Below are 14,261 nucleotides of genomic sequence, written 5' to 3' on the forward strand. Positions count from 1 at the left end.
AAATGTCACATTTCGGAAGAAGATGAATCTATGGAGATTTCGGTGTTTTAATACAGTAAACACTTTGCACATATAAAAATGCTTCTAGCAGCATTTTGTAAGTTCTACAAATGATAATGACTTCCAGATAGTTGTGGGTGGTTTTTTTTGTTTTTTTTTTTAATTAAAGTTTGGATGTCTTATGTAAGCAGCAACAGTTAAGCTACTGACACTTGAATCTGTTTGGGCAATAACTATTCATTGCTCAAAAAATTCTCCAGGTGGCAATTATACTGGATTAGAAAACTAACTTCCTAGAAAGCGAAGCACATGGAGGTGGTAAATCCCCTTCCTGTAATCACACTGCTTCCTGCTGACGCCTCTCCTGTGCCATCCAGCATAAAAATATTACTATAAAGCTGACACAACAGGCCATTGGTATCAGGAAAGTGGCCAAGTGGCTGTGACTAGCTGGGTTCTACTGGAAAAAGAGACATCCCTTTCCTTCACATATGTATATATATATATATATTTTAATGGAAGCATTAGGATGAAAGCTGTGAATTGGAAATACATTTTTCTCATAGAATAAAAGGTTTTGTTTCCCCGGACAACTGTATTTTCTTGCAGTAATAACAGCATCTCACTGACAAAAGTTGTTTGCTTGCAAATAATTCAGTTGGAGGAGAATTGCTTTGCTGTGGGGCACTGGCTGTTAAGATGCATCGACGTCCCGCTCGTTGAGCCGGGCACCCCGTGACAACACGTCAGCAAAATGTAGTGAGACATCAAGGTTGTTCTTGGAAACAAAAAAACTGTGCTTAATTCCTTCATGCCACCAAATCTGTCCAGCACAGAAGTTCATCCTTACTCAGAACATAATGTATGATTTCTTCTGAGTTCTAACGTGTTAATCCATGTCACATACACCCAATCTACAGGTCATAACCCCTGCAGGAGAATTCCTGTGGCCGCAGGTCCCAGCGCTCCCCTTGCCCCATCACGGGGCTGTCTCTGTCCCAGGACTCCCAGTAAAACAAGTCAAATGGGACAGGGCAACAAGTGAAGCCAAACAGACAACCTGATTTTGTCTGCCCTTTTGTATATGAATGGAAGAAGTAGACACGGCTTTGAAGGGGCAGGGGGGAAATCTAATATAGACTTGAAAATAGTAGGGAGGAGTATTTTATTATTTCAATAAACATCCAGTAAATTTCATTTAGAAATTTGCCATTTAGGTTTTTAACCTGTTTCATTTCAACCTCTAGTGAATATTGTTGAAATGTTTGATTTGAAGAACTATATATAGGAAATGTTTGTACACAGTGGTCAAGTCCCCCATAGCTTTCTAATTGATGACTAGAGTCAGAGGAAGGCTGAAGTTCTGGGTTACAATCTGCAGGGCTATAGAGTGTGTAGAGGGTTTTGTGATGTGCCGCACTCCTCACATCCCATCCAGAGCTTCAGCCCTCTGCTTGGTGAAGAAATAAGTGCATACAGCTGCGTTTCCCTTTTCCTACTTATCAGAGAACAAGGTTTCCATCCTGGTGGGCAGCAGGGTGAGCATGAACCAGCACTGGGCCCTTGTGGCCAGGAAGGCCAATGGTACCTGGGGTGGGTTAGAAGGGGGTGGTCAGTAGGTCAGAGAGGTTCTCCTGCCCCTCTGCTCTGCCCTGGGGAGACCACACCTGGAATCTTGTGTCCAGTTGTGGCCCCTCAGTTCCAGCAGGACAGGGAACTGCTGGAGAGAGTCCAGCGCAGCCACCAAGATGCTGAAGGGAGTGGAGCATCTCCCGTGTGAGGAAAGGCTGAGGGAGCTGGGGCTCTGGAGCTGGACAAGAGGAGACTGAGGGGGGACTCATTCCTGGGGATCAATATGGAAAGGGGGAGTGTCAGGAGGATGGAGCCAGGCTCTTCTGGTGACAACCAGTGACAGGACAAGGGGCAATGGGTGCAAACTGGAACACAGGAGGTTCCACTTAAAGACGAGAAGAAACTTGTTCCTGGTGAGGGTGGCAGAGCCTGGCCCAGGCTGCCCAGGGAGGTTGTGGAGTCTCCTTCTGTGCAGACATTCCAACCCGCCTGGACACCTTCCTGTGTAACCTCATCTGGGTGTTCCTGCTCCATGGGGGGATTGCACTGGATGAGCTTTCCAGGTCCCTTCCAACCCCTGACATCCGGGCATTCTGTGATTTTCTCTTTCTGAAGCCTTCTGAAGACTTCTGAGAAGCAAAACATAGCGAAGAGGGACTATTTCACAAATACAGATGAGCTGTAAGGGATATCGCTGGCCACGCTTTCAGAGATGGTGACCTGAACACGAGACTTCTCGAGCATTCATCAGTGCATGTTCTATATTACACTAATGTTGGTGCCCATGTCAAAGAGAGCTCCAATCTGCGGGCGGCGTTGTGAAGCCAGCAGCTCGGGGTGCTGCTGTGTGTGTGACCGCTGTCCGCTCTTGCAGGGTGGCACAGAAGCAGTGCTGCGTGTCGGCCGTGCGGGAGAACAGCTGCCTGGCCGGCGTGGTGGCCGCCAAGGAGGGCGACGTGTGCGGGCCGGACGAGAGCGATCCCTGCGGGGGCTCAGCCTATAAGGTACGGTGCTCTGATGCTTCCGTAGGTTTTGTCGCGAATATGAGGTGTTCTCCTTTCCTACGTTTAGCAGTAATTTCTTTATGCGTTATTGTGGAGCACAGAAAATCAGAGCTGTGGGAATGCGGCAGGGAAATTACACTGCGCTTAAGGTTTCAATTGCCTGGTGATGCAGCGCCTTTTAAAACTTCACAGTAATGTTGTTTTGAATTATTTCCATCTCCCTTTTTAAGATGTAACTTGCTGTATTACTTCTACCTCCTCACTTTGGAAATAGCTGAAAAGACCATTTAGGTTTTTATATCTATGTTGTGGAAGAATTTACAAAATGATAGGGCAAAACTTAAATTAAGATACAACGTGAAACCCATTACTGAAGAGTTTTCTTGGCTGCGGTGTTGAATTGCAGCCTCATTTCTCAGTTAAACAAAAGGATGGACGAGAGGAGCAAGCATTGTAGATGGTGATGGAAGCATTTGTTCATAAGTAAAGGCAGACTGTTAACAAATGGTTCAAATCACAAATCACGAGCCACAGCCTCAGCTTGTATAAATGAGATATGCTTTATGAGAATCAGTGGAGCCAAACCAATTTAAACGAGTTTGAAGATTCAGCATCTTGCTCGCTCGCTTGTCTTGTTTTTAGCAGAAGGGTGCATTCCAGAATTCATTTCCCTCTGATAATAATTTACATAGCTATATCTAAGCTTAAGTGCAGCTTCCCTTGTCTCAGCAAGAACCTGATGAGTTCTGTGTGTTCTTATACATCGGTGACGCTTGCAGATAATTGTTCACTGGAAAAGCAGAATACATGGACGTCTACTGTGGAGTTTAAAGTTCAATTAGCTATGCCAAATTGTCATTTTCAGAGCTATTAATTATGTAGGTCTGGAGTCTGCTATTAGAATTAAAGGAGAATTTGTGCATTTGTGAGCAGACACTGATACTTCTGAAGCATGACAGAATGATTATACTTACGTTTTCACCGTGGGTCTTTTACACAGCAGTCGAAGCACGAGCCGTAGGGTAAGTCTTTTGTCTGGAATGTGGAAAGATGAGTTTGTCGCCCCAAAGACTTTGCAAGACATTTACACCATCCTGCCAGAAGCCAGGTGGTTTGCTTCCAGGTGACAAACGTGTAGGCCTTCACACATCTTAGATCATGCGTGGGTCTTCTTCTGGCATTTTGTTATAGACGTGGCTCTTTTGCTTTGAGATGGATGCAGCAGTGCCAGCTCTTCAGCTCCAGGTATTCAGCCTGTCCCCAATACAACTTAATCTTAGGCTGATTCTGCCTGTTATTTAAGACAACAAGCGCAAGCTTAGGGACTTGTTGCTAGAGGATGGAGATGCCAGCATGGTAAACCCAATTATTCTGGGATTCCAGGAAGGATATTTTGGAGAAGAACATAGCAAGTTGTGAATCAAACAGTGGTTCTCAAGGCAAGTTTCTCAGTCTCAATGCAAAAATAGCCATATTTGTTATTAAGTCAGTTGTAAAATTCTGGTGAAGTTCGAAAGGTAGGTAAGAGAACATCAAGACGTTCAAGGTTTTGCATTTTAGAAGGAATTTTTTGACAAGTAAGTTTTTCCACTGGAAAATGAGACACTTGTATTAATCTGGAAAATATGTGAACCCAGAAGTGTGTGACTGATTTAATACTCTCCGTGATGCCTGCACGTGGGATAAATTGTGAATTAAAACCGTGATTGAAAAAAGCCATATTATTTATTATTCAAGGCAAATATTCCAGTATTTTTACAGCACTTCAGTTAAAACCTTTAACTTCTTTTATTTTGCATGTTGAAGCTGAAAAAAAATGGACCAAAACTAGAAATATTTACAGAAAGTAGAATTCTCAGTTAATTACATTTTGAATTTGGTAATTCTGGATTTGAGGAGGATAAAAACAGGTTTTTCTCTTTTCAAGCATGACCACAATAAATTATAGTCAGGTAATTTTTTTAAATACTTCTTTTGAAAAGGTGATTTAGCCCCTTTAGTATCAAAAATAATTCAGCATCTTCAGGACCTGTACTGTAAACATTTCACAGACATACGTTTGGGCACATAAAGGCAACTCTTTATGGCTGTGCACATTCACAGATGTGGATAACACCTCCTGTTTATGGTGTTTGGGGACTTTCCAGGTTAGAAAGCAGGGACAGAAGGCATGAGCTGTGGTCATAGGTACTGGGCTGAACGTGCAGTGGGTACGTATAGTGCGGAAAATGCCCAAGAAACGCTAAAGCTCCAGTGTTTGAGTGTTGAAGGGTTTCTGCGGATGGAGCTGTGGGGAGGGGTTTCCGTGTCTCCCCGGTGCAGACAGACTCTGGTTTGATGTCGGTGCCAGTCTAGGGTTGCAAATCATGAAATGTGACTCCTTCCCATTTCCATCTGTATCCAGCCCATCCAGCGCCGCTTCTCCTCGGTCAGAGATCTCTCTCCTGGGAAGTGGGAGCTCAGTTCAGTTTTCTTCTGTTCCATCCTTGGGCTTTCTGTTGACATAGCTAACTGGTGCCACTTGGAATTATGACTTTCATTTTATGTGTCTGACGCCTTTTAATTTAAATCCAGACGGGCATCTTCACAAATGGCCCCTGTATGTCTCTTACAACTCCCTTCTCAGTTTCCTTGCTCAATTAGATATCCACTGTGCAGATGCAGTATGGACTTCTTGAATTCGATATCATCCACGTGATGTGTTTTTGTGGTCTGACTGTGCAGTAGGTTTGTGTGTGACGGAGTAAAACACAGCACAGGTTCTGTCTGCCACCTGCAACAGACGACACTGCAAGAGAGACCCCAGTACAGGGGTGCCCACTGCATCAACCTGTCAGGGAAGCTGCTGCTGGAAAGGAAAGAGGAGAGGAGAGGAGAGGAAAAAGGAAAAAGGAAAAAGGAAAAAGGGAAGGGAAAAGGGAAGGGAAAAGGGAAGGGAAAAGGGAAAGGGAAAGGGAAGGGAAGGAAAGGAAAAGAAAAAGGGAAGGGAAAAGGGAAGGGAAAAGGGAAGGGAAAAGGGAAAGGGAAGGGAAAAGGGAAAGGGAAAGGGAAAGGGAAAGGGAAAGGGAAAGGGAAAGGGAAAGGGAAAGGGAAAGGGAAAGGGAAAGGGAAAGGGAAAGGGAAAGGGAAGGAAAGGAAAGGGAAGGAAAGGGAAGGAAGGGAAAGGGAAGGAAAGGGAAGGAAAGGGAAGGAAAGGGAAGGAAAGGGAAGGAAAGGGAAGGAAAGGGAAGGAAAGGAAAGGAAAGGAAAGGAAAGGAAAGGAAAGGAAAGGAAAGGAAAGGAAAGGAAAGGAAAGGAAAGGAAAGGAAAGGAAAGGAAAGGAAAGGAAAGGAAAGGAAAGGAAAAGAAAAGAAAAGAAAGGAAAACGAGAGGAAAGGAGAGGAATCATAAAATATACCCTGGCCTTGCTCTGGCCACTGTCTGAGCTGGGCTCTGTCCAGGGCAGTCTGGTATTAAAAGGTCACAGTGGATGTGTAGGGTAGTGGTGCATCGAGGAAAGAGTCTTTACTAATGGAGATCAGGTACTGCTGATCCTCATATCCATGCAAGATATTTTCAGGTCCTTTCACATACCTTCAACAATGAACCATTTTTTTGAGATCTAATATGAAGAGCTATAGCATTATTTTGTTTACAATGTCCTGTACACAGAGCAATGGCTGTGTGCCAGAGCTACGAAGAGGTGACGTGCGGCACTGTTACCTCCTTGCATGCGAAGTTGCCGAAATCATTGTCACAGCGGGAGTTCGTGTTCAGCCTGTTGCGGTTGAGCCGTTTGTGCAGGGAGGGCAAAACGAAGCACAGGGAAAGCTTTGATGTTTGCAACCATCCGCACCCTAAATGCTTTTCCAAATGCTCCGCTGCTAAAGAAGGTGCAGATCGGTTCCAGGTGTGTGTGTGGGCTCATCCCTGAAGGGGATGATGTGAAATCCTTGTCACTGACAGTCTCCTCCTGTTGCAGCAATGCTGCGATTGCTGTCATCTGGGCCTGCGACTGAGGAGCGAGGGGAAAACCTGCGAGTCCAACGTCAACCTGGGCTACCCCTGCAGCCACGTGATGCTGTCCTGCTGTGAAGGGGGAGACCACTTCATCCATCCCGAAATTAAACGGCATCCTGAACCTTTGCCTACAGTGACGCCTGAGAAGGGTAACTGTCCATTTGTGATGCGAACACATTGCAGATAAGGTCTCTGGCTCCCGCAGTCATATGGGGAGGTGTCGGAAGGAGTAATGCTTGAAGAGTAGTCACCTTCCCCCTCAGATCGAGTAAAGATTTCCTTGTTCTTAAAAAATATGTAGATATTTCTCATCCTCAAAATAAGCCTTCAGTCCTTTGGAATTCATTTTTTTTTCCCTCTGAGTCACATAGTGCAGAGACCTGCCACTGACTCTTGGTAAGAAGCAAAGATGAAGCTGGTCATTGTCTTTGAGCAGAAGCAATCCTGAAAAGTTCTGCGTAAAGCAAATGATGAGTTTTTTCCAGATAAAGTAGTCCTGTAGATCATGATCCCAATGAAACCTGGGAATAGATATGGCAAAGGGAACGTGACAAGTCTGGAGCTTGGACATCCATGCTCCCCCAGCACAAGGACAGGCTCCTTCCAGCATCACACAGGAGTCCCATGGTGACCTCCTGCCTATACTCCAGGGTTCAGGTTTTGTCCATTCCCTTCTCATGAACCAAATGTCTGTTTTCTCTCACCAACAAATGTAGGGGTTTATTTTGACCTAGCTGAGACCTCACTGAGTAAGGAAGTTTGCATGGACGTGTTTGAGAAAAGCTGACTGAGGAACTCGCTGAATGATTCATTTTGGTATTGCAGAAAGTCTTGTCAGTAGATGACAGGGATGGTGCCTTTGCCAGTGTCCAAGGTGGGACAGCCGTGTCACTGCTCGCGGTGTCCCAGGGTGTTTGTAATGCTAACTATAGAAGTAGCCAATAAATGAATAGTGGTGTTGAAGAGAGTTTCCAAACCAACTGGATAACTTTTTCTCCTGAAATTAAAAATTCAGAGTGCTTCTTCAGTGAGGCCAATTCAGATGGGGCTTCAGTGTGGTACGTTAGTTCAAAGAACAATAGCAGTGGCGTTAGTGTCACAGCTCCCCGGGTCACCTTCTGTGGCAGTGGCTCCCGTAAAATGTCTGTCCCTCCAGACCTTCAGCACAATGGTCTTATCTTCAGGATGGGTTCCTCTTGTCCTTGGTGTAACTCTTGTGGGTAACTTTGGCTGTATCTGGAGTTTGCGTGAGCAAAAGCTCCATACTGTACAGTCCTAATGCCAAAACACCTGTTAGAGAACCAGCAAGCGTTGTTCTCTTGTAGTTTCAGAGACAGAAGATCACAACGAAGCTTTGTCCATCAGTAATGAAGCCGAACTGTCAAATAACCTTCCTGGAGACGACCTGGATGAATGTCTGCTCTATGGTGGGGAACTCTGTCAGCATTTGTGCATCAACACCGTGGGGTCCTACAAGTGTTCATGTTTTCCAGAATTCACTTTGCAGGAGGATGGAACTAGCTGCTCTCCAGGTGAGAAAATGGGCAGGAATCACCATGTCTTTGTGCCACCTGCATTGATCTACCAAGCTTTTATTTAGTTTCTCTGGAGTTCCTGTGAGGCTTTTTATATGTTTTGATGCATGGACATTTTCCATAGAAATTGGACAGGTTAATAATGTAAAGACAAACAACCATTTAGGAAACTTAATTATGCTTAATTTTAATGTATTGGTGCCATGAGATCAGGGTGGTATTGAATATGTTCAAATCAAGACTGTTTTCACTTTTCAGAAGAGGATTTGTAAAGGTTGTTAATGAAATACCGTTTCTTCTTAGAGTCGTTTGTACTTCACTTTCCTTTAGCTGAACTTTAGTCAGTTCAGCTAGGCAGCATTGCTTCCTGAACTTTGATTTTTATCTAAAATCATTAACATCTTTCAGTGATACAAAATCTAAATAAATCTAGTGTGGTGGGAAGTCTTGAAAGGCAAGTCTATTGTGGTGTAATTGTTTTGATGTCTGGAGTTCTCCAATGGCCAGATTCCAAATCAGATAACCCGAAAAGTTGAAACCTTATATTAGTTACAAGTGCTCTCAGTTATTTAACAAGCAAAATAAGTGTTGCCATCCAGTGACCAAATTCCTTAGGTTTCACATACTTTCTGCCCAAGCCAAATAATGAGCATTCATTATGTCGCTCTTCTCAACATGATGTTACAGCGCTTACATCCATAATGTGTTTGACAGTGTTTCTGTGGCAGCTGTTTGCTCCGTTGTTTTTATTAAAGTTCTGGGGAAGGAGCCTAATCCAGAAGAGGTAAAGAAAACGATTCTTGTTTTAGGACTGTAAAATGTGGCTTGGTCGTTCACCTGGAGCATGTGTGTGTTTGCTTTGCTTTGCTTCTCCCACAACCCGAAGTGCAGATTTGGGTGAATGGCCCCGGTGCCCGTGCAGTCGGTGTTTGGGCAGCTCTGCCGGGGCGTGCACAGGGATGTACTGAGCTCACCAGGGGATTGTGGCGAGAGTCGGGGCCTGCGAGACGTCTGGAGCAACGGGCACCGCTTGGACGGGTCGCTGCCCGCGGTCTGGAGTGCTGCGTCCTGTGAGGGGCGAGGGAGGTGGCGCCTCACGTGCCCCCCGTGGTGACACCTGCCCTCTGCATGGCCCTGCCAAACATCGGCCTCTTATTTCTCATTTTCCCCCTGTGTACATACACATCTCTGTCGCAGTCTCCACATGGAGACCTACACCAGACAGTTTTACATCTCGTACTATTGGTAATTTTTACTCCTGCGATTAGCTATAATGCGTTTGCATCTCTTCCTGTCCCAGTACATTTCCTGCTCTTTGCTGGATTGTGAATGGTTTTGTATTTAACTTTTGTGTTTTAAAATGTGTCACTTCTTCATGAGGCTTGGGCAAGGTGATGTTCTTGCAGTGGCCAAGGAGAAAGCGCATACATTGATGAAACTTCAAAAACTGCTTCTCGCTTCCCTGCTTTCTCTCTGCGGAAATCATTCAGGCTATGCCACAAGCAGGTGACTTTTATTTGCTTCTGTGTCATAGTCCATTGCACGTCTGTGATTTGATTTTTTCCCCAAATGAATCCCTGTTTTTCCATACTGCATTCACACGTAGCCATTTAATGTTTTCAGTGTTTGGTGGCTCGTGCTTTGCTCCAGGTGACACTTGAAATCAGATCAGTGGGAATGGGACACATCCATCTTCAGGAAGAATTTAGCCTTATGGATTTAGGCTTCTCTTTTGATGATACTGGTAAACTGGATTAATCTTATTGATGTAACAGAGCTGCTTTATATTTTTTTAACTGTTCTGATACCTTTAACATTACTGTTTGTTGAAAATCTTAATGACAGAGAGCAGCTGTCATGTTTTCCACTTGGCTAGATAAAAGCCATTCCAGAGTATCCCATGCTTGTAGAGGTGAGCATCTGCTTTTTGTCTGTGTTCAAATAGGATGTACAGAATAGGTTTAAAGACTTGTTTGGGGTCCAGCTTTTTTTTCATCATACACTGAATGAAAGGCAGCCAATTTATAGTATGGCAGCATTTAAAAAAATAAAAGTAACACTTTCTGGTTGATTCATTAGGTGTTGCAATATTTGAAGCTCCCTCATCTGTATCCATGGCGTCGGTGAGTGTCGCCATTAGCACACAGCACAGTTTCATATCAAGCAGATGGTAACTTCGAAACCTCCATCCAGGGACAGTTGTCTGGGTCACCAAAACGTTTCCTCCTACAGAGCACCATGGAGCAGGATGAGGGACGCCTGCCGTGGGTGTCTGCTGGAGATGACGCTGTCCCTGACCCGTCTCTGCATCCCTTGCCTTACAGATCCTGACAGGGCACAGGTGACAAGGCTGGAAGCAGAAGCCACCATCCCTCCGCCAGCCTCTCCTTCTCAGCCTCTTCTCATCGTGTCCTTACAAGAAGAGCTTGATAAGTGTAAAGGTACGTTGGAGGTGCAAACCACAGATGAGTGAGGAACGTTTAGAGAGCTGGAATAAAATTTCACCCATCCCTTCACCAGTCTGATTTCAGTGCACGTCCTTATTTTGTTACCTCTGGCATAAGGCTGAGAAATTGTCAAGGGAAAGCTGAGGAAGAATGTGAGGCTCTGCTCTGATTCCAGGGTTAGTGCACACCTGCTATTTAGTTTAGGATAAGCAGTGCAGCTGTGCAGCCAAATGTGAACAATACAGGTAGGAGTGGCACAGGTGTGTTTCTGTGTAATTGGAGGGTTCTAAGTAGTGATTAGGGCTGCCCAGACAGGTTGTTTACAAACTGCATTCCCCATTGCCTAAACTGGAATTGCATTTGGATGACCTGGAGGTTTGTAACTTCAGCTCATCTGTGTTGTGAATGCTAATGTATTTTGCAATTTTGCTTTGTTTAGATAATGGCCCCTGCAAGCACATCTGCAGCGTTGTGGAAGGAAACGTCGTGTGCTCTTGTTTGTCTGGATACACGATCATGGCCGATGGGACTTCTTGTGAAGGTAAGGGGTTGGGGTTCACCACACAGACATGGTTATAGTGCTTTTATATCTTATTCCCCGAGGTGTTTCTCTAAGGGTTGCTTATTTTCAGCATTGTGAATTGCAAGGGGCAGTACAGAGAACATTTGGCAGAGGAACTGCCAAATGTGCCAGTTGCACCAGGGGAGGTTTAGATTGGGTATTTTTATTTATTTATTTATTATTTTCTTCCTGGAAAGGGTTGCGAAGCCCCCCAACAGGCTGCCCAGGGCAGTGGTTGAGTCACCATCCCTGGAGACGTTTGAAAGATGTGTAGATGAGGTTCTTAGGAACATGGGTTAGTGTCAGAGGTAGGTTCATGGTTGGACTTTATGATGTTGAGGGTGTCTTCCAACCAAAATGACTCTGTGATTCTATGATTCTAGGAAATCTGCTTCACAGGTAACTCCTGGGGACCTCAGGTGAAGGCAGGCCTGGGTTTGTGCTCTTTCCCTCTGACAGTCGGGGATGTTGTTCAGCCCTCTTGGCTTCCACTAGGGTTCCTCCCCAGTGTCTGTCTACACAGCTATGAGCATGCAGCCTTTCTTCTGAGAAGGGCAGCAGCTGGCAGGACGTGGGCACGTTTCCTGGCCTGAGGAACCCCCTCAGAGCAACAGCTCTGCCCTGTCACCTTTTTGGTTTGTTTTATTCCTGCTTGCCTTGAAAACCTGAATTCAATGAGGCTTCACCACTACGATGAATGTGCCATTGCGGGCCGGGCCAGCTCCATGGGATTCAGTCGATGCTGAAGCACCACGATGAGCAGTGAATGCCAAAGCTGCATCGTGATTGTTCACATTGTATACATTTTAAATGGACATGTTTATGATATGTTTTCCCAGGAGAGATTTGGGGGTTTGAAGCAGTACCCTGTGACGTACCTTAATTATAAATCTATAAGTGTGGGAGCACTAACAGCCAGTAGTGAAATTCAATAGAAGCTTCTGATGCCCAGAATTGTTCACAAGTGATCCACATCCCTCTTAATTTCAGATCTTATTGAGTAACGAATAATTTTCATGAAATTCCAGATAGTCTGTGAAGAAAATGGGAATGTGATATCACCAGATCAAACATTCACTGTGCGTTGCTTATTCAAGTGTGGTGGAAGCTAATTTGATTAATTAATGTCAGAATCAAAAGAGGCATTTCAAGGCAGTTGTTTTCCTACAGGAGGTGAAGAAAGTAGTGGGTTTAAATTGTAGAAGGGCATGTTTATAATCTATATTAAAGTAAGTGGTTGATGGTAAGGGTGGTGGTGCACTGAAACAGCTTTCCTGCAGAGTCTGCATTGCCTCTGCGTGACCGCCTGGTTTTAAGAATGGCTCTTTCTGAAATGACAAAAGCGTAGGGGTGTGAGCAAGGACTAGATAATCTCAGAGAGTTTATTCCAGCGCTATTTTCAGTGTAACACTGTATGTATCATAGCACCGTGCTGATGTGGGAGCTCCAACACACTTCATTCAGACATCTCCAGCGTGAAAGCAGCGTTGTTTCCTTTCAGAAATGGTTCTAAGGGAATTCTGGGGTTTGCTTTTGGTTGCAACATGTCAATGCGGATTTGGATGAGTGCCTCACAGGTGCTCCCGCTTGTTCCAGAGCACAATTATGTGTGAACACACTGGGATCATTCAGCTGTGTCAACCACAGAGTGATCTGTGCAGAGGGCTTTATATTCCGCAGGCACAGGGAATGTGTTGGTAAGATGATCGGTATAAGCTGTTCACCACAGCAGCATCATTCTTCATGCTCTGCAATGCATTTAAACCATTTGTGCTAAAAGGCTCTCTGGCCATCCTTGCATATGACATTTCAATATGAGTTAGTAAAAACACATGTGCAGCATTTGCTCAGCCAGTTACCATCAGGAGTTGTATGCTATTTGGCTTTTTCCCTAGCAATACATTCTCAGGATACATATAACTTTGTGCAAAAGTTGTAAAAGTTCCTAGGTATGATGGCCACAGCGGCGCTGCTGACTGTTAAACTGAGCTAAGAAAACACAGCAGTTGATCTCTGTGGACAGTGTCCATACCGCCCCATCCCCAGACATCATGAAGCAACAAAACTTCATAAATACAGCTCAAGAATTCTGCCTAAGTCCGGGCAGCGGAAAAGATCCATTCCGAAGTGATGGAATGTTGAAATTCAGATTAGTCCTTTGTTGATTCTGGCACAGACTTCTTTGTGTAAAAGTCAAAGATGCATCATAATTCTGCTGTATCATCCCTGCTATTTAAGTTCATATAAGAAACCAATGTATTTTTACAAGTGTATTTCTGAGGATTTAATTTGCTTCAAACAGCCAAGGCCTGAGCTTATGAAATAGTTTCTATTTGAGGTGCTTTCCTAGAGGCAGGTTTAGGAGTGTTGTGTGCTGACGCCTGGGAAAACAGAGACCTGGATTGCTCTGGTCGTTCACGAAAGCAGCAGCACCTGTGACTGTAATGTCACGTGTGAACTCAATCACCTTCTTCCACCCCTGTGCTCTCCCTGCATTTATAACATTGTTTTTCTGACCATCACGGCTTGGGTGATGTTCTTTCAAAGCTCTGTGATCTCATCTTATTAATGAGCATCCTGAGAGAATGAGCAGGAAATTTATTCAGTGTCATAGTTCAGAGCAGAAATGTGATTTACTGTTTTCTTGGGTTTTCCTTAAATTGTCGAAATTGGATTTTTTTATGATTTATTTGTTCTGAAATCGGAGATTCTGCTAAGCATGGGAAATTAGTAGAATTATTTAGTGTAAATTAAATGGCTGGGAGAGCAGCACTGGAGGGAGGGCTGCCTTTACAGAGGAGACAGCAGGTTGTGAGAAGGCGATACTCGCAGTTGGCCCGTCTGGTGTGTCAGGGCTTTCCTGAGCCTGCTGCAGGTCCCCGCTTTCTGCTCCTGAAAACCTCACTCCTCAATCCCCTGATGTTCCCCCTGGACTATGCGGTAGGGATGTATCTACCCTTTTCTACATTTCCCAGGGGCGTTCTGAAACGAAATGAATGCGTGTTTGTCAGCACCTTTGGCAGAAGGTGCTATACAAATGCCAAGTGCTTCCTTTTATTCACTTTCTTCCTCTCCTGTCCTCTACCCTGTGACATTATAACGGAGTTTTGTTGTGGCTGGTATAAGATAAACCTCAGGCATC

General features: G+C 44.7%; 1 protein-coding gene across 3 annotated transcripts in view; it reads left to right on the plus strand.

Annotated features, from left to right (window-relative positions):
* The window catches only part of FBLN2 (fibulin 2), a 98,912-nt gene that overhangs the window by 66,343 nt on the left and 18,308 nt on the right, over nucleotides 1-14,261 (plus strand). For all 3 annotated transcript variants that reach the window (XM_082060055.1, XM_082060054.1, XM_082060056.1), the window contains exons 4-8: nucleotides 2,447-2,576; nucleotides 6,538-6,724; nucleotides 7,901-8,107; nucleotides 10,435-10,551; nucleotides 10,997-11,098. In XM_082060055.1, coding sequence (XP_081916181.1) covers nucleotides 2,447-2,576; nucleotides 6,538-6,724; nucleotides 7,901-8,107; nucleotides 10,435-10,551; nucleotides 10,997-11,098 — 743 coding nt within the window. The remainder of the gene's footprint in view (nucleotides 1-2,446; nucleotides 2,577-6,537; nucleotides 6,725-7,900; nucleotides 8,108-10,434; nucleotides 10,552-10,996; nucleotides 11,099-14,261) is intronic.

Source organism: Streptopelia decaocto, assembly GCF_964273445.1.
Source record: "Streptopelia decaocto genome assembly, chromosome: 8".
NCBI classification, from domain to species: domain Eukaryota; kingdom Metazoa; phylum Chordata; class Aves; order Columbiformes; family Columbidae; genus Streptopelia; species Streptopelia decaocto.